The 26,417-nt window shown below is 40.2% G+C and overlaps 1 protein-coding gene and 1 long non-coding RNA gene across 5 annotated transcripts in view; one reads left to right on the top strand and one right to left on the bottom strand.

The window, feature by feature from the left end:
- Positions 1–1,294: 1,294 nt before the first annotated feature.
- LOC118169603 (leucine-zipper-like transcriptional regulator 1) overlaps positions 1,295–26,417 on the bottom strand; it is a 33,892-nt gene continuing 8,769 nt past the window's right edge. The window contains exons 1-10 of one of the 4 annotated variants that reach the window (XM_035330992.1): positions 17,025–17,199; positions 15,968–16,083; positions 15,122–15,268; positions 8,505–8,756; positions 7,573–7,652; positions 6,705–6,783; positions 5,944–5,990; positions 4,429–4,549; positions 3,344–3,530; positions 1,295–3,000 (exon numbers count right to left, since the gene is read on the bottom strand). In XM_035330992.1, the coding sequence (XP_035186883.1) occupies positions 2,301–3,000; positions 3,344–3,530; positions 4,429–4,549; positions 5,944–5,990; positions 6,705–6,783; positions 7,573–7,652; positions 8,505–8,685 (1,395 nt within the window). In that variant the 5' untranslated portion in view covers positions 8,686–8,756; positions 15,122–15,268; positions 15,968–16,083; positions 17,025–17,199 and the 3' untranslated portion in view covers positions 1,295–2,300. Of the gene's footprint in view, positions 3,001–3,343; positions 3,531–4,428; positions 4,550–5,943; positions 5,991–6,704; positions 6,784–7,572; positions 7,653–8,504; positions 8,757–15,121; positions 15,269–15,967; positions 16,084–17,024; positions 17,200–26,417 lie in introns of those variants that run through there. The other 3 variants (XM_035330991.1, XM_035330993.1, XM_035330994.1) reach the window with 3 other exon arrangements.
- Positions 11,762–17,823, top strand: LOC118169607. The gene is made up of 5 exons (XR_004752191.1): positions 11,762–11,893; positions 13,787–13,889; positions 14,068–14,288; positions 15,206–15,281; positions 17,592–17,823. It is a non-coding gene; the product is annotated as an uncharacterized LOC118169607 (long non-coding RNA).

Genomic DNA, 26,417 nt, shown 5'->3' with positions numbered 1-26,417 from the left:
AGGGCTTTCAGATGGCAGCAGTATTTAGTCAGTGGCTTGGGTCTGGGATGAATTCTCCTGAACTGCTGCAGCCGTGGAGAAATGGCACAGCACTTCCACAAAGACTCTGCTGCGAAAGGGTGACTGCGTCAGACCGAAGTGGAACTGTGCGCCAGCAAACAGGGAGTGAAACACTTGAGGTGCTGAGAGGACACAAAGTGTAGCTGACAGCGCCGTTTGAGTTCTGAAACAAGGTGTCCCAGGGAATAACAGGGGTATGAGCAAGGATTGCTTGTGTTGGTCTCCAATGTTGTTTGCAGATTTCTGGGACAGGACACAAAATACAGGTTGTGTGTGCACAAAGGGAGAACGCTCCTGCTGCTGAGTGGCTGTGGGATGCAGTCGCTTTCCGTCTCAGACCCTTTCCCCTCTGGGCAGAGCTCACCCTCGTTGGTAAAGAGCTGGGAATGGGCCCCCATGGGGACAAAAGAGCCTCCAGTGGCTTCAGCCCCTCCCTGAGCTCCTGTGTGCCTACAGGGGCTGGGGGCTGGCAGGCCCCAGGCAGTGGGGTGATTTGAGAGGTTCAGCACTGCTTGGAAGAAACTGGAGCTGAGCCAAAGGTGCTGGTGCAGCCCCTTGACTTGGCTCACCAGCAGCGGCGAGTGGAGGACGCAGGGAGTATGGGCATGTTCTGCAAGCTGCTTTTTGCTCCCTGTGCCAAGCTTTCGCCTTAGGGCTGGCTCGTGTCCTGCCTGCATCGCATCCAAGTAAATGTTCAACCCTTTGTGGGGCTGCCAAAGAGAAGGGAGTCAGGAAGAGGACAAAAGGAATGGCAGAGGCTGGATGGCATTTTCCTGGAGCTGTTGCGCATCCCCAGGATACGTGGACATGCCAGAAACCATTCTCATTACTTGGAAAATCACTGTTTTATTGTTACCCTTTCCAGATAAATTTCATTCCCTCATCAATCCTAGATAAAAGTCTGAATGTTACAGCAGCTCTCTGGATAATGCCAGAACAGATGTGTCAGTCAGCAGAAGAAAAACTTGCTACTGATTAAAGGTTGGGGTGCTCTGCACATGCTCAGCCCAGTTGCTGTATGAAGTTCTCAAACATACCTCTGCCAACTGGGCAATTCACTGTTCTTGAAGGAGAAATTCAAAGCCTGGGCAGTCCTTCAGGCCTGCTGGATTGCCGTGAGATGACAGGTGCTTGTGGAAGCATGGTCTTTGTTCAGAAAGGTAAGTTCCTTTTTCACTTTGAAAATGTAAGTACATATTGTAAACTCATGAAAACTCAGAGAACAAGCACACACTGATACGAAATGCAGCAGGCTTTATTTATGTGGCAGCATACAGTCCTAAAAAAAGGTCACTGAATGTCCAAATAACTTTTAAGTAGCTTTTTGCAAACACGTGTAGTTTTCCTATTGATCTGTTACAGCAATTTGTAAAGAGATTAAGGAGGTACCTGTAAATATTCCCACTGAAAATTCATTTAATATGAAACTTTAGAGAACGAATTTGTTCAAATATTGAGAAGTATTAAATAACGCTTTCCAGTAATTTCATTCATCATCACTTCTTCTTATGTGAGGCGAAATTAAATCAAAGGCCAGTATCTTAGTAACTAATACAAAAATAAACACTTGAAACACTGAGTTTTATAAAAGCATCTTTCTCAGTGAGTTGAAATGCTAGTGAATTTTTAAACAAACAAACAAAAAACATAGAAAAGCTAAGGATTTGCTTTTACTTGATACAGAGGGGATATGTGTAACAAGTACTTGATATGTATGCTTACAAAACAGTGATGGAGTTGAAAAAGGCAGAAATTTTTGAAGAAAATGCAATCTTAAGTGTATTAGAAAACGGTACTATTAAGATTCAACAGATCTCTTATAGCCAAGCATGACTGTAACGTGCACAAACTTGATTTCAGAGTGGTTTTATGAGTATTTCTTTTGCTTACCCCAGCACAAAATAAGCTCTGCACCTCAAATGGCAAGTACGGAGGTAGGGTTATTGTAGCTGTGATTTTCAAGGCAGCATTGGCCACTGCAACTTGACATTAACTGACCAGAAGAAAAAGTAACAAAAGCAGCAGTGTTCCCACATGCTACTCTCAGAAACTGTAACTTGTATCTAAGTTGTGACTTACATATATAGAGGTTTTTGTTCATATTCTAAAAGGTCTGTTCATAGCAAATACAGGAAGGTTTTGTTTTTTACCCAGTGTGCCACTAGGAAACAAAATACTTGCAAGTGGTTGGTTCAGCACCTCCTAGCACGTTGGTGGGAGTTTATCCTTCTCCTTTGCAATCAAAGCGGTGACAAGCTATCACACCCTATTTGCCAGAATGAGATTTCAGAGAAGCTGGACAAAGGTTTGCCCCCAATGACCAGCAGCACGTTGGAGTCACTGCTAATTTCACCCACTGCAGTCGCGTCCCGACAGTCAGTTCCCTCCTCTTCTTCCACGAGCACCGCAGCAGCAAAAGTCTCTTTTTCTGAAGAGACAAACAGATGGGTGGGTTTTTCCTCTGACAAAACGCTTGTTGCTCTGGTTGGGTCTAGCTCTGCCTCCAAAGTGGTTTGAAATGCACAGAAGCTTGCTGGCTCCAGAGGCAAGCTGAAGGTTTTCATTTCAATTGCGTCGCTTTGCTCCTTGCTGAGCGCTGGGAATAGAGGCTGACGACGGAAGTAGTTGCACAAGCGGCTGTGCTTTGGGATGGTCACCAGCGGGTGGCGGTCCTTCTGCTTGCCCTTCCAGTGACTGGGGGATGTATTACGGGAACCTGAGGTAGTTTGAAAAGCAACACCAATTCCTAGGGTGCAGTGATACATTTTAGGAAAAAAGTTTGCCTTTGTAATACTACTTAGCTTCTTCCACGTCTGTGTGTGGAAATGGTACTTCCAGAGGTTGTCGTTAGGACTGGAGTTTGAAATCCCTCCACCAAAAACCAGCATTGAGTCTTTGAAGACCACTGACGCGTGTCCTACCGCTGGAGGAGGTCCTTGGCTAAATACAAGAGAAATCAGCAGTTATGGGGAGGTGAACAAGAAACTAGCACTGATTTTAGCCTCTATTTTTCTTTTCACTCAAGAGAATGACCACTAAAACTAAACAGCTGCACTGGAATATCAGAATTATATTGCTGATGGCTGCATCAACATGTTGCCAACAGCTCCTCCAAGCAAAGCCAACTGGAGCCTCAGGGATGGCAGCAGTACTGTCTTAATCTGAACAACTCCTACCTTTGCTGAAAAATCAGTATCTCCCCCTCTGCTTGCACGCAGTATCATACGGCAAGGCTAATTCCCTCTTTCTGTGTCAATTTAGTTTAACAAACAGTATGCTTCACCTTGTTCTGATGTTGTACCAGCTGCTGTTTATGAAGTCCCACTTCCAAAAGTCCTTCTGTTCACTCAGCCCCATCAGTCCTCCAAAGAGATACATGCCTGTTTGATAAACCACTGCTGAATGCCCGTGACGAGGTCCGGGACCACTGTTTTGAGGTGGGGTGGAAACACACAACCATTTTCTTGTATCTGAAAGCAAAATATTAATTAACAGTGTTACCAAATTTACCTTAATATATAAAAATTGATTTATTTCAAGAACAAAGTAACTATTCTGTTAGAGAACAGGTGGGTTCTACTCTAAATCTATTATGGTATAAGCTAACAGCTTAATTTCTGACGCTGCAGAAGTGCATAAACATTTAATGAAAATGTCAGATGTTGAATGACAGATGCCATGGAAATTTTATTTACAGAACAGTTTTTTCTACAGCTTAGTTAATTCATTATCTCTGTCACAGAAAGATAATTTCCTAGGTATAAGAGGGAAAATTAGCCAGCAAAACCATTCCTTCATTAATGCTTGTGCTCATTCTGCCTGGGAGGGAATGAAGGATGAGATAAAGCCATCATCCATTTCAAAGTAGCTACTGAATGGCCACCAGATAACAAAAGCTACCCGTTTAGGAAGTCTCTGGGAATCCATCTGGTTTGCAACCAGCAGATTAATGATGAATATGACACCATCTCCTGTCAGGTTCAGCTCCCGAGGGTTCATTCTAGGTTTGAGATTCAAAAGGTGGCATTAATAGGCCGAAGTAATGGAAAATCTCTGCTGCAACTGGAAGTTTTCAGTAATCCTTGAAGAACGTAGTGAGTAGAAAGCAAAGCACACTCCCTGATTCTCAACTCTAGAACTGGCAAATACTGCAGAACTTCTTCCAGTATAATACAGTCCAATTCATTTCAGATGGGGATTAGTTTAACTGACAGAATTCATAATTAAACGCTGCCACATACAAGCCAAAACTCACAACATTAGTGCTGGTAGGAATTTTCTTCACAGAGCAAGCCGTGCTATCCTACAGCAGTCATCACTTCACAGTGACTGTACTGGCTCAAAACCTTATTTCACTTTTAAACTTACCAAAATGGAAAGACCAAAATTCTTGTGAAATGCCTCTGATACCAAGGTATCCCCCATAGATGTACATGCTGGAATCGTACACTACTCCGCTGTGACCTTTTCTGTTTGTTGGTGCCAAGCTCTGAAACAGTTTAGTAATAAAGTAAACAAAATTGTTAACACAGTCGTATCAGTGGCAGTGTCCACCTTGGGAATATTCCCAAGCAATGAAAACCATTGCACTGAATTGTGTTAAACTTCTTCAAAAATACAGGATAAACCAACGACCGGAGCAGCCTGCCCCTTTTAAGTCCACCACCACATGCCTACAGCCTCCCTGTCTCTGCACCTGCACCAGTACTGCTTTCATAGCTATTGCTACGCACAGGAACAGTTTAGTTTCAGGACATATTGCAAATATTCCAAGCAACTCTTGGGAATGTAATAGCGGGACACAGCCCTTTCCACCATCAAGGACAATATTCCCATCATTTTGCTTGGTGTGGATTTCCCTGGTACAAGTCCTAGGTCATGGCCAGGCCCTCAGCAGGACTCCAGGCGGTGCTCACTGTGTCTGCAGCAGTCCTCAGCGCTGCTGAGACTTGTGGACCCAAGCCCAAGGAGGCCCAGGTGGAGCTGAAACAAAATACAAGGTAAGTGGTTGGTTTTGTTCATTTACAGCCCAGTTTTGGGGAGGTGGAGGAGCCATGCCCATCTCTGCCTAAGTATCTCCATTATCATTTAAGATAATTGAAAGAAACCATTCATCTGTCAGTTCCTTCTTAAATGTAGGAGCAATTCCATTGAAAGTGGATGCACAGTGCTGTGCTTTACAAGGGACTGAATTATGTGGGGGACAGGTCCAAACTCTTTTTTTTTCTCACAAGTAACCCTGTAGAACCAAACTTAACTCCTCTGCCAAAGACAAGTAACCATGTTAGTAGCTGTGTCGAATCTTAACAACTTTTGTGCAACTTTATAGTGTGAGGATGAACTTCCGATAGCAACTATTAACTGAATCTTCACACCTAGTGATATAAAACCAATCCTGTCAGACCATGACCTAAACACTTAGACTGAGGTTTCATTTAAAAGCGGCAGTATCTTGGTGAGTCAATGTGTTCAGACTAAAGAAACGGGAAATGCTGCACTTCACGTTTCAAAATCTATTACTGTGACTGCCAATCTGTTTCCACAAGCCTACTTTTAAAAGCAGCCTTTTTTTTTGGTGGTTGCAGTGCATCATTTAGAATTTGTTTTGTTGATAAGTATTTCAAAAAAATAGAAAACATAGTAGAGGATAAGACTTAATTTTTCTACATAAGACTTAAAATTTAAGAGCAGTATTCTTAAATACTGTTTTAAAGAATGAAAAAGCCTTAGTTATTGAAAGTGCAAAGAAATAAAGTATAGCCAGCCACGTCTCTGAAGAGATTAGTTTGGAACTGTTTGGGGGAACATATTTCAAAGCAATCTGTTTAATCAACAAAGCAACAGGCATTTGATTCACACATTCACCACTTCCTGGCTCCTTACCTCAGTCTCTGCTGGTACGTAACGGCACTCTGTCCATCTTGCAGAATCTAGGGGATTGTTTTAATAAAGCGCAGTTTATATCCCAGACCACAAGAGGACACTCCTCTAACATCAATTTTTCAAATCACAAATCTAATTTTCTAGTAAATCCCAGCCTGGTGTTTTCCGCTGAGAAGGATGAAGAAATCTGCTTCCTTTCATACAGAAGTACCAGGGAGCTGACAGAGACATAGTTTCACAGTTTTCCTGTATCCTTATCTGCTATCAAATCACTGAGATGCCACACTGAATTTCCTAAGGCTAAATTTCACTACACAAAAATAATTTGTGATTTGCAGCATTTGCTGGACTTGCAAAATAACCAAACTTTCCAGTGGAAGTATGGTTCCTTTTATTTGTTATTTAAACCATGTAACAATAGCCTTATTTTTCTTGTTCCATTTCATGGAAAATAGTCCTCAGATAACAGTCAAAAATCACTGATCTGAATGACTGGAGATACCAGATACCATCATCCCAGAGACAGAATACCTAAAAAAAATCCTAAAGAATACCTTCCAATTAAAGGAAAACCTGACTCTTTGATAGCTTAACAGCCTAATTTTAGGGAAAAAATATTCCCACAGTTCTACATGCATTTCTTCTTGTAAAGCTAGAGAAAGCTTCTTACAGGCAGCAGAAAACAGTTTGGGTCTTACTATTTTTTAGTACCTATGGACTTGGAATGTCCCGTGGAAGAGACTGGCTATTGTGTATCATACCGGTATCATATATCCAGAGAGGGGTTTTTGCTTGTGTGAAAGCGGAATCCACCATTCCACCAAAAATACACAGGATGCCCTGCAAAATGGAAATAAAAATGTCTGTCACGTACAGGTAGCCATGTAGCATAAAATAATTTAAAAAATAATTCTGAAAAGACTGATATCATAAAAATATAATTAACAATAATGATAACCTATTAACAATTCATGAGGCAATCACAAGCCACTATCTTCTCATCTTATTTTTATCCTCTCCCAGTAGGAAACCCTGTAGAAGGTTGTGCTATTCCGACGGGGACAGCATCCCAGAAGCACTTACTTCTTCCTCACCTGGGACAGCTTGAGGGATGCAGATCCGGAGCTCTCAGAGACATCGCTCAGGTAATACTAGGTTTACTCTTATTTGTAGAAGGATTTCTTTGCGTCGCAGCTCCTGATATCCCAAATTCTGTTTCCCCCTCACAAGCAAAGCTGTAATTCTTATTTGTCTTCACTCCCCCGTTCCTTTTCTATGCAAGTTCTTAAGTGAATGTTTTTATGCTGTTGCTTATCATGCAAATGAATTCAGAGCAACTGTTACAACTGTACAACTAAGTCAAAGAATGTGCTGCCAAGGTCTTTATTTTGTACTACTATTATGTACTGAGCATCGACTGAGGAAATCAGGGAGCTGCACGCTGCTGCAAAGCTGAAATACCGTGACTTTATTCAGAAACATTCCAAAACATTGTATAGCTACACCCAGAACTGCACTGACACAGAAGTCCTTTCTGGGTATAGTATTTCAGTACGTAATATATGGCATTTTATTTCACTGTACAATAGGAAAATAAACGTTAAAATACAGACAATTTTGCCTTCCTACCTCATAAGCCACCATTGAATGTTCTTCCAGTTCTTCTGGACCATCTCTTGAGCAATCCAGCATCTCCCATTCATTCCTCACTAAAAACCAAAGCTCAAGTTAAGACAGTGGTAAACAACATATAGACAGTAAGAAAAAGGGGAAAAGATCAGCTTTGAATTTGGCTGTACTCTTAGAGTCCATGAGGGATGAAGGTTAACAAATGTTCCCTCGTTTTCCTTGTTTGCTATCAAGAAGATCACAGAGTTGCTGCTCTGAGGAAGACCATCTTAAAAAAAAAAAAAAGCCTTTTGTCATCTTTCCCCTATTAGTTCAGAATATTAAGGCACTTCCCCCCCCAGATAAAATTATGGGCATTTTTTTATTCAGCAACCTTAAACAGAATGGAAATTTATCTTTTTTAAAAATTTATTCTTATACTGTTACCTATGCCAAAACCCCACAGCTGTGTGTTTTATCCAGGAACAACATTTGACAGGGAACACTGTACATTAAGCCTCAGAAAATAAGTGTCATATTTGATGGTGCATCACTAATTCAATCTTATTAATGTGCTCCTTTTTTTGCATTTTTCCGTGAATGAACTATTTCCATGTTAAAGATTCAGTAAATCCATGTCTGTCATATCCCTATTGCAAATAAATCAGTATTTTTGGTCAAATAAAAAAAGAGAGAGAACTCAAATCTAAGCTTTCTGGGACACCTGCAAAAGGAACAAACACACACCCTTTGCCCAGCAAACATAATGCAGTTCACTTATCCTTTGATCTTCAACAGCATTTATAAGGCTTAGGTAGTTGCTTGAAGTAGAAGCTCATTTTGATGGAGAAACACTAAATTGGGAGAATCTGTTAGCTATGGAGTCCCCAGTTTCACACTGACTGGATGCATTCTCTCTTTAATACTGATGTAAAGTGAAGGGACAAACTTACCTAGATTGTATCTCCAAAAATCTCTTAGACTGGTGGTGTTCCTCCCTCCATACAGATAAACAAATCCTCTGCAAATAACACAAGCATGTTTATATCGATCGCAGGGAGAGGGCTTCTTTTCGGGTGCAGATTTCCAATTGCAGTGTGCCGTTTTTCCTTTCATGCTGACAACTAGCAGCATCAACTGGAAAGGATGACCATGTCAGCTGAGGGTCCCAAAACATCAGCAACAGGGTTTAAACCCTGCCTGGTCTGTAAAAAGACAAAAACAAACAGAAAATAAAAACTAGGTTAAAAAAATGGTGATGGAGAAAAAAAAAGTCTATGCCTTACGATACAAAATTCCATTTTTTTTCTTTTAATTTCCATCAAAAGCAACCTGACAGTTTTTGCCACCTGTGATAACCAGAGTAAAGCATTTGCAATGTCGACTCAGAGCCATGTATCAGCGAGGCTGGGACAAGCAAATTCCTGGAGCTGAAAATTTACCAAAGGATGTTGGCGAGCTGAAGGGATAAAGTGCGGCACGCTACATCTGCAGTATGGCAGAAAGCAAGGCTCTGTCCTTTTTTCACTATGAGTTTCAGGTAAGCTGTGCTTGAAACAAAATTGGGAAAGAGCTGAATATACAAGTGAAAGTAATTCATTAGCACTTGTCCAGAATTTATTTAGACTTTCATCCCTGAAATCAGCTGAAATTAGGATGCATCTGGAAAAAGGAGACGCTATCCCTTCGTTTGCCACAAGATGTCACTATGTCCTGTGAAGACAGGACACCAGGAACAACATGCATCTCGTCCTCTTCAACATATATCATGGCCAGTGTTTTAAAACAGATTATATTCAGTGTTAAGCCAAATCATGGGATTTGCTTTGGTAATATGTCCGAGGTGACAAACGTCACCACATGAGGTGATGAGGACTCCTAATTCTAAGACTATTTCAGTGAAAGCCAGATTCCTATTTAGGATCTAGGATTGGAAATTGATGGATCCCAGTCCATCGGTATGGGCACACCCTGTGCACAGCATCCCTTTGGATCAATTCTAAGCTCAGTGTAACAAATGTCTAGCAAATCCATTCTTTTTGTTTGAGACCATTTCCGAGGTAAATGCAATAAACCTATAGCTACTTAGCCCGATTATTTCTAGTTAAAAAAATACAGACATACCAGCTTTGCCCGAGATATACTGCAATAATTGTTTTTCATCCATAGAGAGATTTCATTACCTCTGCTGCCCACAGCCTTCCTGAACAAGGAAGTGTCAAGGGAAATTTTCCCTCCGTCTCTTCAGAAATGGGAGGAGAGGAACAAAGCTTTTACAAAGCCTGGTAATTTCACACCACAAGCAGCAGTGCAGGCAGGCACCAGGGTGATTTGTCCAGCTCAGTGCATTGGGGTCTTCAACTTGTGTGTGTGCTGAGAGCATATGAACAGTTTCAGTTTCCCAGGTTAATTCACAAGGAAACTGCATAAAAGCAGTAATGCCTGTCTGATCAGAAACCACACCCAGGTAAGGTTTGTTTCCTGCAAATGGTCATTTAAACTTCTTGAAGCCAGAAGTTACTTAGAAAGTACAGCAACGGCCAGCTCAGGATACAGGAAGGCCTCTTCCTCATATCTATGTGTGTGGGTACGTTAACCACGTGCCTTGCCACAGTGTGACTTAAGTCAGTGTCAGTGTGCCTGCACTGTGTAACACGGCACTTGGCCATCTGTGTGCCAGTGAAGGTCAACATAAGCACTGTTCACCCTGGATTACAGGATAAGGGGGTGTGTGCAGGGAGAAAGTACCAAGTACCTAGATCTCTATCAGAAGCTGACGTCTTATGAAAGGAAAGCCTGATGTTCACTTGGATTCAAAGATGTTAAAGATGTTAGTTAACTAAAAACAGGACTATCAGAGAGGCTTCTAAAATCAGTTTTATATATCCAGAAACATGCTGAGTAATGTCAGCCAACAGCATAACCCTTCTTATAATCATTTTTCTGTGCATTTCTATAGTAAGCCTTTATTATTGTTTTCCTCCCCAAATCCTATATCTTGTTTCACCGATGCATTTCAAGCAACATTTTTGTTTTTGAAAGCTTGTTTTGAAGTTTTTGAAAATTGTTCTGGGCAAATTCGTGAGCCTTCATCAGTTTTTATTCCCTCCACCATGATGAACAAGGAGGCTTCTGATGGTCCCCTTATGCCAGTAGCCTCCTATGCTCTTATGGTGGAAAAATGCAGACACTGGTACCTACTGAGCTCCCTCTTTAAAATAGGTTGGCTCCATCAGGCTTGTGCTGAGCTGGTGACAGAAAGCCTAGCTGGCCTCAGGCAGTACCACAGGTAGTATGAAGTGCATTTTGGAGCATGCCTATTATCCCAGCTCCTTCCATTTTATGGGGTATCACCACTGCTACTGTCCTAAAATTACCACGTGAACTGCAGCCCAGTATCCCTCTGATATTACTGACCTCTCTCAGATGAATGTGCAGGAAGTTTAAGCCACAGCCTTTATAAAATATGAACAGCTTCACTGTTGCTTTGATTCCTGAAATCACAATGGCCACAATGAGATATAGCTTGCTAAAGTAAGAAACTTCCGATAGTAAATATCTACTTGCAAAAGCTATGCCTGTACTTTCACTGTATCTGAAATTTGTACTTATTGCTATTTATTCCCATGGTCAGTAATGAAAGGACGTGAGCCCAGGAGCTGTTTACAGCACAAATCCCTGCTGCGTCTCTTAGCTTCAGGTGTTTACAGGGAAATCCAGGCAGAGATGCACATAATTAGAGGGGAAAAAAAAGATTACAGTTAAAAAAAGCTACTGAGAATAACTAGAGGACATTATTATGAAATGCACGTATCTAATGTCATTTAGTTTATCATACAATTTATCTCTAAGATTTATCACTTTTAAGACTAGAATAGATTCAGGGACAAAAATGTGTGAGAGAATCTCTTCTGGCATGTTCTGTTAAGACTAGCTATTCAAATTGTATTCATCCACTTTATGCAAACTGCCATTGAAAGGAATTAGAGTACGAAACTGAAGGGTGTTTTTTTTTTTTTAATATTTTGTCTTAAAGAATACAAGATTGGCAGCATTTACAAAGGTGTATGTCTTTTTTTTTTTTTTTTTTTTCCAGGAGAATTAGCAGCTATAAAGCAATGACGCATTATACATGTCTAAGTTTGCAATACTTTATTGCATGCCATTGAAAAGGGAAAAGGCTGAAGTCATGAAATACAGATTCTCTCTTTAACTCTGCCTGTGTAACCTTAGCCAATTCACCTATTTTTCAGCTACATCTACAGAGATATACGGGGACAAAGACACCTCATTAGTAGAACACTTCAAATTTGCTGATGCAGTGCTGTGCAGGAGCTTTAAGGTATTACCACTGCTATTGATATAATTTAATGTGAAAAAAGATGATAGGTCTCCGCTATTATTACTTAACAATGGTAAAATGGGCTTGTACCCTTGAGTTTTGTTTTTCCCAGCTATGAAACTAGTTATTCCTCTTCCTACATATTTCTGGTTGTTATTCTTCCTACACAAACCTTGTCTCCTATTATATAAGCATTCACAGAAGGAGATAAGTCCTGATTTCATACAGTAGATTAGCAACAAAATCCCATCCGATAGTTTGTCTACCCCAGCTGAACTCTGCGTAAGGCAGGCAGGGTAACAAAAGGCTTGGCTGGAGTGAAGTGAATGGGGGTCTCCTGGTCACACCTGCAAGCATCCGCTGACCCTTGTGCATCAGGCATTCCTGGAGGCAGACCTACAATCTCTGAAACAGATCAGTTAACAAATTGCTTCAATTCAGAGTTTGGATGATGCACTTAGAAGTTAACAATCCCAAATCTTGCCTTTCATCACTGGTATTTCAAATTATAAATTCAACTCCTAGATTGCCTTTGTTCACTTACTGCCTACCTTACCAGTCCTGTTTCCAAAGAAAACCGCTGTTCTTCTGATGCCACTGAAAAATGTTCTCTGTGTAAACGATCACTGTCCTCAGCTTCAACTTGGTAAATTCATTATCCAATAGGAAGCTCTCTAACTTCAGAAGAATTAAAAAAATAAAAATAAAAAAGCCACCCAAAAGTCAACTCAGAACATTTTTATCCAACTTTTTCCAAACCAGCTGTAATGCACGAGAAATGGCTGCGGCTCTCCAAACTCTTCTGCTGTTTCATACTAAAAATAACCCCTGTGCAATCAATCCCAATTGTTCAACAGTTTAGGGAGCTGGGAGACGGGGCCCTAAAGAGCTGCAATTAGCGTGGTAACTATAGCACAGAGTACTTATCAATTAATGGCGCCACATTACTGTTTCAAAATAAAAATAATTCAGGAAATGTAGAAAGACAGAAATTACTTCAGGAAATGTAGTTTATATGTTCATTATATAATTATTTATACTTCTATTAGATGTGGTTTCTCAGACAAATGATTTATTTAAGTATTACTTAAATACATGCTCATTAAAGCTTTTTTTCTATCTGGGTCCCCTGATTCATTTCCATCTGTTTTCAATATGCTCTGAAAAGTTTCAGATTTAAGAGGATCGAGACTTCTGAAATACAGTGAGATAAGAAATCACTCATTTGGGGATTTTTTTTTTTGATGTTGTTAATGACCCAGTTCTCTGAACCTTTATGTGGGAAGAGTATTATATCTTCTTCTTAGGCAATTTGATGTTTTAGTGCTCTTCAAAAATAATTACAGGTCTTCCTGGTTCTACTGATTATCTAAATAAACCCTTGCTTTTGTCGTGGTTTTATTTAACAGTTGTTCCAACAGGACAGCATGAATAAGGAGAAATCTTTGATCAAAATCTTGTAAGGCAGTTGTGAAAGTCTACTTTTAAGAACAGAAACACTTTTCTTTGTATAGCTTAGATGGCAGCTTTTTTTTTTTTCAGTATATCAGATTTAATTCTATTGCCTTAACGTGTGTGTGTGATAAATTTTAGCATCTCACGGATTGCTATTTTGTTACTTCAAATTCAAGTCATTTTGTCTCCATTATTTATTTATTTGTTAATACAGAAACTAATTTTCAAATATGCCTAGCTTCAGAATTTCCACAGGTCCAGGATGGCTCTGGGAATGTAGACTATCAGTAATATTTCCATATTAATTAGAATTCAGAATTGAAATAAGGGCCTTGCTTTGCTACATGTTGTAAAGATGAGGTTACTGCATGACTGAGCTTATGACTGAAGTAGCCAAGACAAAGGGAAGGAGATGGAAACTGTTGTTTCTTCTTACAGGGGGAAGCTGACAGACAGAGAGGATTTGGAAAACAGCACCAAAATCATGGCAGGACACACGGCTCCCGATTTAAGGTTTCAGAGAAGTGCCAGGTACTTTCAGGTAAAGCACTAACATCCCGGTTGTCTTTATAAAGCTGAAAGTGAACCTAGTGAAAATTTAGAGAAAATCTGTAAGATTTTTTATGTTAAAAATCTGAAGGGCTATTATGTTAAATAGCTCTTACTTTAATTTTTACAATTAAGTTTACAAGTTAAGCATTATCATTGTTATTTTTCAGTGCTTCTGAATGCTTTCTGTAGTGAAGATGTATTTCAAAGGAGGCAACTATTCCGAAACGGTCGTGTGTCATTACAGTTTCTATATACTGCAAACTTAACCTATGTAACCACCACTTCTGGAACGTGGAGTCCTGCATTGGCACCTTTACTGCACAGCAGATGAGGGTGTTGATAATCTGTTGTCATTAACAGCTGCCTGCCCGCTCCTGGAACGCTGCAGGTAAGGTATTGTCTTCCTTATTCAGATCACGTTAATGTTCAAGCTCTGATTTCAGAACTGCAGATTTTGTTTTCTTTTGCAAATTGACATTATTGATCTCTTTCTGTATTTTTTCTAGAAGAAATCTGTTATGCTCATTAGTGTGTAGCACTACTCCCTATTACAAACTAAGTTCTTAAATAGTAATTAATCTAACAATGTATTAAGAGAGAAGTATAAATATATTCAGCTGTATTTTCTATGTGCTAGATATATTTCCTATTTTTAAGTAAACAAATACAACTTCGTTTGGTGTAATACTGTAAATATTTCTACAATATTTGGGAAATAGATGAGGGGGTGGTTTCTGGGAAAAAATAAATTCAGTACACTAAAATGTTTCTGGGATTACTACATCTTTCTGTACACCTATAGCATATGAATCAGGAAATCACAGTTTTCACTCTATTGAAATAAGTCTTATGGAGCAGACAAAAAATAAGTACATCTATACTACCTGACTTTCATGGTTTATTTTCTGTAATAAATTAAGATCTGTTTTTTATGTAAATAAAAAAAATAGAATCTATAGTTTTGACTATATAGTAGATCTTCCCAGGTAATCTGTTTATTCTGATTCCCCAAAACTGCAAATAACAATTTGACTGCAACACAATTTTGAGTTAAGTTTCTGGGAAAGAGCTTCCTGAAATAGGCACCTGTAGGTAGCACAAATACAACACATTGATAAATCCAATGCACCTGCCACACCTAATCAAAAGTTTATGCTGATAATGAATTTGAGTATGTATGGGTTTTGAACCTTACGGGAATGTTTATTTCAGAAATCTTATCTGCTTTTCAAATATTATTTAAGGTTGTGTTGTCAAATTCCAGCATAGGCTTGGCAAGAGCTCGTTCTTTCTTGGTCTCACCAGGTAACTGGGATACATAGCGTGATTTAAAGTGTCATGACAGCAAGACGGTCCTTTGGATGTCAGCTGATACAAACAGGTAATTTTTCTCATTCTAAATATGGCAGAGGGAGAAAATACAATTCTTGGTTCTCACACTTGAAGCTGACAGAAATGAGAAACTCCCACCATGTTCACAGGGCAGTCTGATATGTATTTGGCCTTCTACCCTTTCCTTGGTAGCAATCTGTTCTCTTAGCACTGGAAGTAGGTCATTCCAGTACATGGGTCATCACCCCTATCCCTCAGAAAGAGCAGTTTTCAATGTTCCTGGAAGGTGTAATTGCAGGATTTCACAAGAGCTTTATGAAACTTACTGGTTGGATCTCTTCAAGACAGAGCAGGTAGATGCCCAGGAGACTCCAGGTAATACATCTTATGCACTTAGATGTGACTGAATGCATCTTTTTCACAGCTCACGGACTGCCATTGAAGCAGCTTCTAAATACTGTATTTCCTACAGGAGACTACTTTGCACTAAATCTCAAAATTTTCTAAGTTAGGGAGAATGTGGTTGACAGTGGCTACCCAGTGTGCCTACTCTCCTCAGGCATGAATTAGAGTATTGTGGTGTATATGTTACAGCTGACTGTATCAATGAAAAGCTATCAACTTGATTACTAAAATATCTGTACTGATTTTTACATGGTTATTGTTTATATTCCCTAACTGAGGAAAAGAAACCCTAATATAACACTCAGCAACATTCTCAACTGAATAACATACTTCGTGGCAGACAGACAATGCGCCTTTCCTGTTCCAAAGACATTTTGCCCTTAGACAAGCATGGAGAAAGGGGCAGAGAAGATGCACAAGGTTGTGAGAATAGCAGAAGCTGTAACCTGAAAAAAAAAGAGAAAAGAGAGGGCATTTGGCAATGAGAATAATAAAATGTTCCAGCTGGCAAATCTTAAAACATCCAGATATCGTGTCTGAATCAGAATGAATTTAGATGATACAGTATGGGAAAAGTCATGAAAGACTTCATGACTTCTTAGTGAAAAAGAATCAGATGGCACAAGTGGAAAACCTGTCAGTACAAAAAGGATCTTTTATAGGGAAAATAAATTTAAACGCTCAGGTGAGAGATGGCTGCATAAAGACAGATGATACGATTGCATCGCTGGAATAGATTGCATTCAGAGGGATTGTTAGATTTCAGTCTGTCAGTGAAAAATAAATGGTGTCAGGCAGGCAAAGGGTGATAACTGTGCTGCCTCACAATACTCACAATAACCTTGATGCCAACAGCTACTGGGCTGCACCAGCAAATGGGAAAAATACAAACCCACATAATTTCAATATATAAAGAAGACAGAAAGCATATGAGTAACTTTACACACGCACGTTGTCAGTCCAAATTCAAATGGAATTACTCATGTGAATAAAACCAGTGATACGCATGAGCCTGCACAATGTAGCCTAGATACCAGGGTAAAAGAAGGACCAAACTCTTTTGTTAGAAGCCTGAAAAAATGTTTTTGCAAGCTGTTTTCATATTCAGACTCAGAATGACAGAGCCCATTTTTGACCGGAGCCTGCCTTTCTGAGAACTCCTCACTCCCAGCTACCGTGGTCCAGCATTCAACCCTAGCCAGACCCGCTTTGGCTTGGGCTTTGGATGCTTGCATTTCTTTGTCTTTGCTTGGCGTTTTTGCCGCTTTATGTTTTTTGAGCGTGGAAAAGGGCCGTGCAGGGAGCCGGCCCGCCGCCCCCCGAGCTTCCCTCGTCCTTCCCGCACCTCCCGGGGCCCTGCCCGCAGCCCGGGGGCAGCGCTACTCACCGCGGCCTCCGCGCCGCCAGGCCGCGCAGCGAGGAAGGGGAGCGGCCGCCTCGGCCGGGGAGCGGCTCCCTCCCGCCTGCCCCCGGCTCTGCCCGCAGACCCCGGGGCTCCCCCTCGCTTCCAGCCGGGCCGGGAGCCGCAGCCGGGGGGCGGGCGGAAGGCGCGGCCCTGCCCGGGCCTGCGCGGCCCGGGGGTGCGGGCTGGGGGCCGGCAGCCGCCATCTCAGGGGGGTCGGTGAGGGCCGGGCCGTGCCCCGTCCCTGCCTGTCACTAGGAGGGCATGGCACCTGGTGGCTGGCCCCAGCACAGCCGGGGACAGAGTTTTGGGGTTTATTTTGTATTATTTTTTGGTGGGAAGGGGGTTTGAGGAGCGGTTGTTTGTTTTTGTAAGCGCTTCCAAGCCCTTTTAAGTCAGTGTTTAGCCCGAGATCCTCTCTGCAAGCTTTCCGCGGAGCCGCGGTCCCGCTGCTTGCTTGGGCTTGTGTCCTTGGCGTCCTGCGCGTCTACTGCAGCTTCCATGGTTTCTTCTTTTCATTTATTTATTTTGCTCTCTGCTTCTCCTTTACAGCTACGTGAGGCTTCACGAAACAATCAGGATTGAAACTCCCCCGCCCACATGTGCCTCTATTTTCTACATTGACGTGTTTTCCTGCGTTGGGGCGAGGCTACTGCTTCTTCATTAGTATTGTGCCTGGCAAAAAAAAAATTACACGTGTAATTGTTTTTTCAAGTTATAAGTGGAGGCCAATAAATACACCCAGCCCAGAGCAATGCAAAGCACGTGGCCTGGGCTAGATGAATAATATGAGCATCTTCAATTAAAATTTACAGTATCTGCCAGTATGGTGGTAATGTATACTTTTTTTTTTTTTTTTTTTTTTTTTTTTTTTTTAATGTTAGTTCTTCTGGAGTTGTTGAGAGGCCAGACCAGAGCTTCAGTACAGAACTTTCCCCAGAGCCTCTTAATTGCCTCCTGCTAGGGATTAAAAACAAAACAAAACAAAAAAACAAACCCCCAAACAAACCCACACATCTTTCATAAAAAGAAGTCTGAGATCATTAGCTAACATTTGGAAGTCCCTCAAATTAACATGCGTGAAGGACTGTGGCCAAACTCCCACTGGCTCCCATAAAAGCAGTAATCAGTCCTTCAAGCAAAATTCTCTACAAAATAACACCCAGAAGCCCCTGCAGAAGGGATTTGCCAATCTCACCATCTGACTAGATTAAAAACAGCAGTAACAATGTGATAATTGACAGGAGAAACTTCCTTGACAAGGAATGAATCAGTGTTTATTTTTAGCATTTTCCCCCAATGCTTTATTTAAACGAAAGATTAACTAATTATTTCCGTCATTATATCGTCCTCACTAGCAACAGAAGGTGGCAGATCCTTATGTGTCTGCTCGTTGCTGCAGAACACGAGCAGCTCTTACTTTGCTTCAGCTCATCCTTTGAGGTCTGTGAGTGCCCTGGACGGATGCTGTTGTGCCAGCTGCCCTTTTCCTTCTACAGATTGACCTGAAAAGTATCGAGGCTTCGCTTGGCCTCACCCTTAAATTTAGTATTCCCCCCATCAATGTTGTTATTTCCTAAATGGTAAACCTTAAAAAAAAAGCTTCAGAAAATGGAAACTAATTTTCTCTGTGTTCTACCTTTGCTCCAGTGCTTTGCTTGGAAAACAGGTCAGCGTTAATCCTGTCACTGCAATTGCCCACTGCAGCCTGTTGCAATGCACTTGCATTCCGAACAGATAAAGTGTACAGGAGCCAGCAATAAAATCTTATATGGAAGAGGGCAGCTCACCTGAAAAGAGTGCATTTGTTACGGGACAAATGCAAGGAAGCTGGTCATAGCCCCAGGGACACCAAATAATATCTGTTTCTGGTCATAAGCCTTTAGGTTCTGCTTTGTTTTGAAATGGAGGACTTGTTTTTCTTAAATTTTGAATTGTGGGCATGGGTTTAATTAACAAAAAAGGATCAGATCTATTTGAAAATGTCTGAGTTGTGTGGGTGGGCTTTTTTGCTTTCTTTTGTGGAACTAAGAAACATAAATGGCGGTTTGTTTAATTTTTCTACATATCTATAATATGAGGATCACTACAAAACATACAGAGAGGTGATTTACTGGTCTCTCACAGTCTCAGAGCAATTGTACCATGCTAAAATCACAGGTAAAATTACATTAATTTTACTCCTAATGAATGAATCTCATTGTCAGCATTCAAGTGTTTATTCTTCTATGGCAGATATTTGTGCAGAATTTCTTTTGCATGCTCCTTAATATTTCAGATAGTTTTGAATGTGACTACTTGATCTAAGCCAGTTCTAAGTAAAATAGTTCATTTTTTTACTATTTTAGTGCATACTTGATCATTCTTAAACAGAGTAAAATGTCCTCAGAAGTGGAAGACCATAAAAACCACGCTAAATGATCAAGTTCTTTATATACAGCCCACTGGTCTCTTGCAGACTTTAAAGGGAGATATTCAACTGCTGTATTGCCTATGGGAGCAAGTTGAATCTTTGGTATCTGATCTCAAATATTAGTGCAAGAGATGCATCAAAGGGGAACTATACCCAGAAATAAAAGTATCCTTCCTCCTGTTTCTACATCTCTTGAGGAGGCCATTGCAGACACGGCTACTTACTGGGATGAGCTCTCCGTCTTGCAAGTATTATCTGCAATGGTTACCTCAGATCCCCAAATAATTTAATTTCTGTTTAGATAAATGCAGAACACTAACAGGAGCATTGTACAAAATGATTTAATCTGTGGGCAATCAGGCCAAACAAATCCATGAATCATTCATAATCTTTCATATGCATCTGCATTGCAAGAGATACAGTTAACTACAAAGGGAAACATTATGGATGGGGGCAGGTGAGACAGGGAATAAGGCAGATCAGTAAAATCAGCATGAAATACATTTTTTTTTTTTTAATTATTTTATTGGCTACAGGCCAAGTCCAAAAACCAGAATTTGAGGTCAGAATTTGAGGTCCTAAATCTAAAACAGAAAAGGTAAAAAGCCCCAGTGAGCTGCATCTGACCTTGCATCATGCCTGAATTCCCAAGCCACCTTACATTTTTTTAGGTAAGCTACTTGGCTATGGAGAACCTCTCTGCAAGTACCCAGATCTGTATCAGTTCAACAAGGCTGAGCAGTTTGGCACACGCTCATATCTCAAACAGGAGCTAAAACCCATGCATGTCCCCAGAGTGGCTCAGTTCAAGAGGTAATCTTCCAATCCCTGTAATGTGTGCCAGTGGGGCCGAGTCTTCACAAATGCAACTGAACCCATTCCTTCTTAAAAGACATTTTTGTGATATACTGCAGTGGGTAAAGCATTTATCCAGGAGGTGGAAGGTCTGAGTTCAGGGCCCATTCCTTGCAGATCAGAGAGATCAGTAGTCACATTGATGTCTGTGTACAAAAGTATTCACCTGAACCCAGCTTCAAAGCTTGATCACTCTCATTTGTGACCCTGCAAAGGACATACTACAGTGGGTAGTGAAGCTCAGTGCAAGGTTACTTAGATTAGCACTGATCAGAACTGGGTAACGCCATGCTATCAGAAAGGGCTGAAAAGTAGTGGAGCTTATTAGCTGCAATGTAGTGTGTGTTGAGGTGATGGTACTGCCTCTGAGCCTAGCCAGCCCAGGAACCTGTCTTCAGCATGTTCCTACATTCAGGCAAGCAACGATGTACTTCAAATTACTCATTTTTAATAGAAGTGCTCATCTCAGTCCAGCAATAGCTAGCTGATGGTTTGGATGTGCAGCTACCAGATTAGCAGGTATAACCCACGCCATTTACTAGTCAATCAACTCTATGGGGATTTCTCTCATTAATCCACATTTAGGAACATCCGCTGGATGGCACTCTTGTGCCATAGAGTATATAAGCATTTGTGATTTTATTTGGCTGCAAATACAGACATCTTTTAAAGTCAAGGAACCAAGTTCACTCTCCTGTATGCCATCATAAATTTGGAGTGACTTCACATAAGGCATTCAGTTTAATTTAGAGTTGCACCAGTGTAACTGGGAGAAGAATATGAAACAGATGTTGAGCAGCAGTATTTTGGCTATTAATTCTATCAATAAAGTTTTGAATAATTTATGAAACTTAAGGCATAGAGACTGTGGTCATGAAAGACCAAGGGCACCCAGCTTCAGTTCTTCTGTGTTGTTACAGACTACACTAAATTCTAATAATCAGCCCTTATTCTTTTACCTGTCAGTGTTTTTTTACTCTTAAACCTGCTATATCATATACACCGTTCTATAAAGATACAAGAAAATAATTTTGTCTGGCTGCAAAACAAGAAGCTATCTTCATTTCAAAAGTCAACATCTGAAGTCTTTGTTTTAAAGTGTCTAGTCTCTATGTTCAAAATGTTTGAATCCTAAACATTAGACTTTTATTTTGAAATAGTTGGAAAATGACTCAAATATTTTCACATAATTCTGTGAAAGTGTTTTATTATTATTATTATTATTATTTTTAAATCTAGTTTTCTGAAATGAAATCAATTTTGGACTAAATTTACAAGTTGTGGTTATCTCAGATCTCTGGTGAAATTGAATCATGTCCACAAGAACTCTTTGATAAAGATAACATATTTGGCTTAACTTTTCCTGTACATGTGTTATGTATCAATGAAGGGTATGGGAGAATACCAGAAAATTTCTGTAAATACATTTGAACATCAGGGAAATATCTTCATGAAATTTGTTCTGCTTCTTTTCTGTTGGTCCTGTAATGAGCTTTGCTTCTCCCAAACCTGAATCTGTACAGATATCAGGAATATCTGGTAAGTCAAGAACTCTTTCAGCGAAGTCACCTTCTCCATCTTCACCTTCTCTAAAACCAATGAAAAATCTAGGATTTAACATAAGTTGAACCATTTTCTATTTTGGGGTTGGTAAGTATATATCTGCTTTCAGCCAGGGAAGGAAGTGCTCAGAGTGTTTTATCACAGCCAGCTCTTGTGATTTACTTCACATAACTGGAAGAAGGCAATCATGTAAGTAGGGGCTAAGGTTTATTCTTGGGAAATGCACACTTCTACAGACTTGGGATCTTTAACTTATATTTTTGGTTATCACACATATGCTGTCAATTTAAATCTCTATTTGTAGCATGAGAATAATATCATACTAATTCTGTGATGCTTGGTAGGAGAGCTCCTGTACCTGTGCTAAATGTACTCAGAGGCAAACCTGGCAGGTTCAGGGTAGGCATGTTGAAGGACACCTTTCCTATCCTCCCTAGTTTTGTCTTATTTTTATCATGAGGTTATCATGGCCCCAGTATAATCTGGTTACTCTGGGAAGATGCTCTTAATTAAGGATTGGCTTTTTTGGTTGAACAACTCAACCTGAATCTGTTCAGAGAACAGGCTGGAAACTCTTGTCTTCCCACACTTCTGCCCTTCCATCCCTCAACTTTATTCTGGGACTTGCAGCATCCACAGTTGATGGGATGATCTGCAATTACCCGATAAAGAACTCATGCCTCACCCACTTTCTTTTATATGCTGTTTCCATCTATTGAGTAGCTGGTAGATTTTTTTTTTTATTTTTTTTTAATCTGTTTTATGGTAATAACCCAGGACTTACTTATGGTTTCTTTGCACTAGATATTGTAGATTCTGGTAGTTGAGAGAGACACTCTGTTGTGGAGAGCTTACAAGCTCCAGGTAGCACAAGTGAAGGACTGAGATCCAGAGAAATCAAGTGATTTGCCCAAGGTAACATGCTAAGTCTGTGGCAGTGCTAATCTACCCAGTTTGGTTATCTAATGCATGTAGGCACCACTGCATGTTCTGCTGTATGCATCAGCCACAGGAATGCTAAAGTTGGAGAAGTTCATTTGGAAAAAAAAAAAAAAAAAAAAAAAAAAAAAAGGAAATAAAGAAAAAAGGGATGCTTGGCACTACTTTTTAGGACTTGCAAGAAATTTCCACATTTTCATTCTTCCAATACTTTGGAAATGCATATACTCTTGGGATATGCATCTTAACATGTTGTTGCAAACTGGAATAACATCTGTGAAATGCAGCCAAGAAACATCTGGTTTTTCCTTCCTGGAATCCTGAGCTAAGGCAGCCGTTTTCCTGTCAGCTATGCCGAAGAGTGAAATCAGTTCAATAGGTCAGTGTGTTCTCTCAATTTCTGAATTCTCAGTTTCTTATTAAAAAGATGGCTAGCAATGAGAGTAAAGAGGGGAAAGAAGATCCTGTTTAATGTACGTATTAGTCTACCAAAGCAAACAAACAAAACAACAACATTTAGCTTCACACTAAGTTAAATAACTGGTAAGAGCAGAGCTATCAAGCACTAGAAAGAGCACCAAGGATTGTTTGGGGCTGTAAGAATTATAGTCTGGCAATGGTTTATCTTTTATCATTGGGAATAACAATCTGATATGAATCCCATTCAAAACGGTGTTAAAATCTCACATTGATAGTCACTGGGCTTTGGATTTGATTCTAATGTCACTGGTAGATGGCCTAGGGCAAGCTGGTCACCAATATGTAGTATATTAATCGCTAGATTGTCGTAACTCTTATCCGAGTAGCTGCAGGCAATGCAGTGGCTGCAGAGTCAGAAATGGCTGGTGCTTTGTATACGCTGGGCCTTCAACAACTGCTCGCTCCTGTGGAGTCGGACTGAGGAGAGGTGAGGGGAAGTACAAGATAAGTTCAAAGACCTCAAGTAAAGAAGACCATAAGTATTTTGTGTAGGAGTTAGTTATTACATTTTCAGCTCTTTGTGCTTTGACAATGCCTTGGACAAACATGTCATTGAGAACTGTACAATTTCCCCCTTCATCTTTAAGAACCAAACCAAGACTCGTAAAGGCACTTAGATGCTTAGGCTCACCCTGAAATCCTCAGACATTAAAAGCATAACTAATACTGAGGGCATGTGCCATGATCTGACTGTCAGTGACAGTCTGTATCACCCAGTCATTAGGAAACTGGTAGCACAAAATGGCAGACCCCTCCATATCCTGACTGGAAAATGGCAGCAGCCTTGTTTTTCAGGCACAATCTCAAAGAGAATTGTGAAAAGAAATGCTGTGACCTTCTGCCACAAGCATTTTGGTGAGGGAAAATGACAATGCTTTTGGCCACCAGAGCCCTATTTCTTCTACAGGTGTAATTTGCCACCACTTGCATGACTGAAAAGCAAAACTCGCCAGGAGGTAGGGTTTGTTCAGTTTTTGTCTGAAGTGTGACCTTTCTCTTCTAGTCCATGAAATTAAACTACTAAGGAAATGAGTCCTAATCTGAGGAAGAGTATTCAGAATGGATTTAGAGATGCAGCACTTTCTGTGGCGGGGTCTTGCAAAGTGCTGATGGTACAAATTAACTCATGGGGTCAGGCCTGTGTGCACAGAGGAAACTTGCTTAAGGCCGATAGAGTGCAGGAAGGGGAAAGGGAGTTGTACAGCTTGTGGGCAGTTACAAGCAGCTTCCTGATACTAATTTACTTGGTGAAACATTTTGTCTCCTTCAGAGCAGAGATTGACTTTGCTTTGATACATTACCAGTGGCAAATGTCATTATTGTTATCATGTCCATTATGCACTGCCCAATGCTCACGGTCTAATACTGAAGTGAGCATTCCCCATCTGGTCTGTTATTATCTAAAAGGACACAGTGGTGTGGCCCACTCATACCCCAACTAGGCCACAGTCAAATGCATTCTTTGATTAAATAAGATCTAGTCTAACTGCCAAGACTGTGCCATTTTATTTAACAAATAACAAGAAAAGGCTGTAATAACACGTGGATATGGAAAATGCTGTTGTCAATGAATAGTCAGGAATGGAATGACCCAGTTTAATTTGTGATCCAGGGGGTTGTAGCCTATTTTGCTCAAAGCCTTCTACATTTGTTCTCTTCAGCCTCACCCCATTTTTGTATTTGGCCTATATGCACTTTGTCCAAACACGAATAGGGTTGTGTGTTTGGCACATCAGTGTTTGGAATTCCCAGGCACACTCAGAGTTTATTAAAGAACCAGTGTTAATTACAGGAAAATCCTACGTACTGTGAATGCTTCTACACAGCTTGCGTTCCAACTTAGTTTCTGGTTAATTATGATTTTCTCATTTCTCCAGCTTTATGAAGGAACGAGGGACATCTAGTGGCTCAATGGAATATAGCAAATGAAGATGATAACCTCAAAAAGGTGCATTGTTGTGCAAAGCAGACAATTCAGTGAATATTGAAGGCCTTGCAAGTGGTTGAAGTGCAGTTTGAATATATGAAATGACTTCATCTTAGACTAGGATAATCTGTGATGAGTTTTAGTCTTGTGTTTCTGTCTACTTGTGAAAAAGTGATCAGACTGAAGCTTACATAGGTTAAAATGTATTTACTACCTGTTTTCAGGAGGACTGAATATTTTAATTCATTAGGAGAAGCTGAGGTACAGGAGGGATGGATAATAAACAGAGACAAATCACTGATCACAGCCTTTATGCATTTTTTTTTTCTTCTTTGTTCTTTTTTTCCTCAAGTGAACACATTTATTTTATGCATGGTAATTCAGGATGCAATTAATAAGACCAAGTGACACCTGATAACTTACAATGACTAAATATAACTGCAAAGAGTAGTTAAATAGAGAACTTCCCTTTCTGTACAATGCTTTTTGTATTTTAATATTTAAATAATTATTTTCTTTAGCAAGTAACCCAGTCTGAATCATGTTATTCTCTCCCTCCTTTCTTCTTATCCTAACCAATAATGATTTAGTCTTCCTATAGCTTTTGTTCAAAAGATGAGATGCATATCATAGAAGCAAGAATATCTACATCAAATTGTAAGCTCTTTTTGTATTGTGATCCTGTTTATATTAGGTTTGCCAATCTGTATTTTGTATTGAGTACTGAAAGTCCAGATTGACCTCAACCATGTCAGTCAACTATTATATTATTATACTGCACTATATGTCAACTACTATACAGCACAGTCCAGGGACAGTTCTTGACCTTTCCTGGAACAACTAATGTTCTCAACACCTAGCAGTCAAAGGCTGTTATCTCCGAATGTCTCTCGCTCCTACCCCAGCCCCACAAAATGACTAATTTAATTTACAAAGGAGGAGTTGGAGTATTTTTGCTGGAGTAAATGACAAAAGGAAGCAGTCTATGTATAAAGAGGGAGGCTTCTCCATAGATGAGAGCAAATCATTGCCAAATAGTAAGACAAATAATCTAGAGAGAGCAACAGGAGGTATTCTATCTCACCTGAGATGCTGATAAAACTTGGAAGCCACAGGAGTGCGATCAGACTGAGAAAAGACAAATGACTTGCTATTTTGCAAAGATGTGTAAGTTGAGAGGTTTTTTAAGGTTGGTGATAAA

The sequence above is a fragment of the Oxyura jamaicensis genome, chromosome 7 (assembly GCF_011077185.1).
Source record: "Oxyura jamaicensis isolate SHBP4307 breed ruddy duck chromosome 7, BPBGC_Ojam_1.0, whole genome shotgun sequence".
NCBI lineage: Eukaryota > Metazoa > Chordata > Aves > Anseriformes > Anatidae > Oxyura > Oxyura jamaicensis.
Note: the sequence above shows the minus strand (reverse complement) of the source record. Positions and strands in the feature narration are given on the sequence as shown.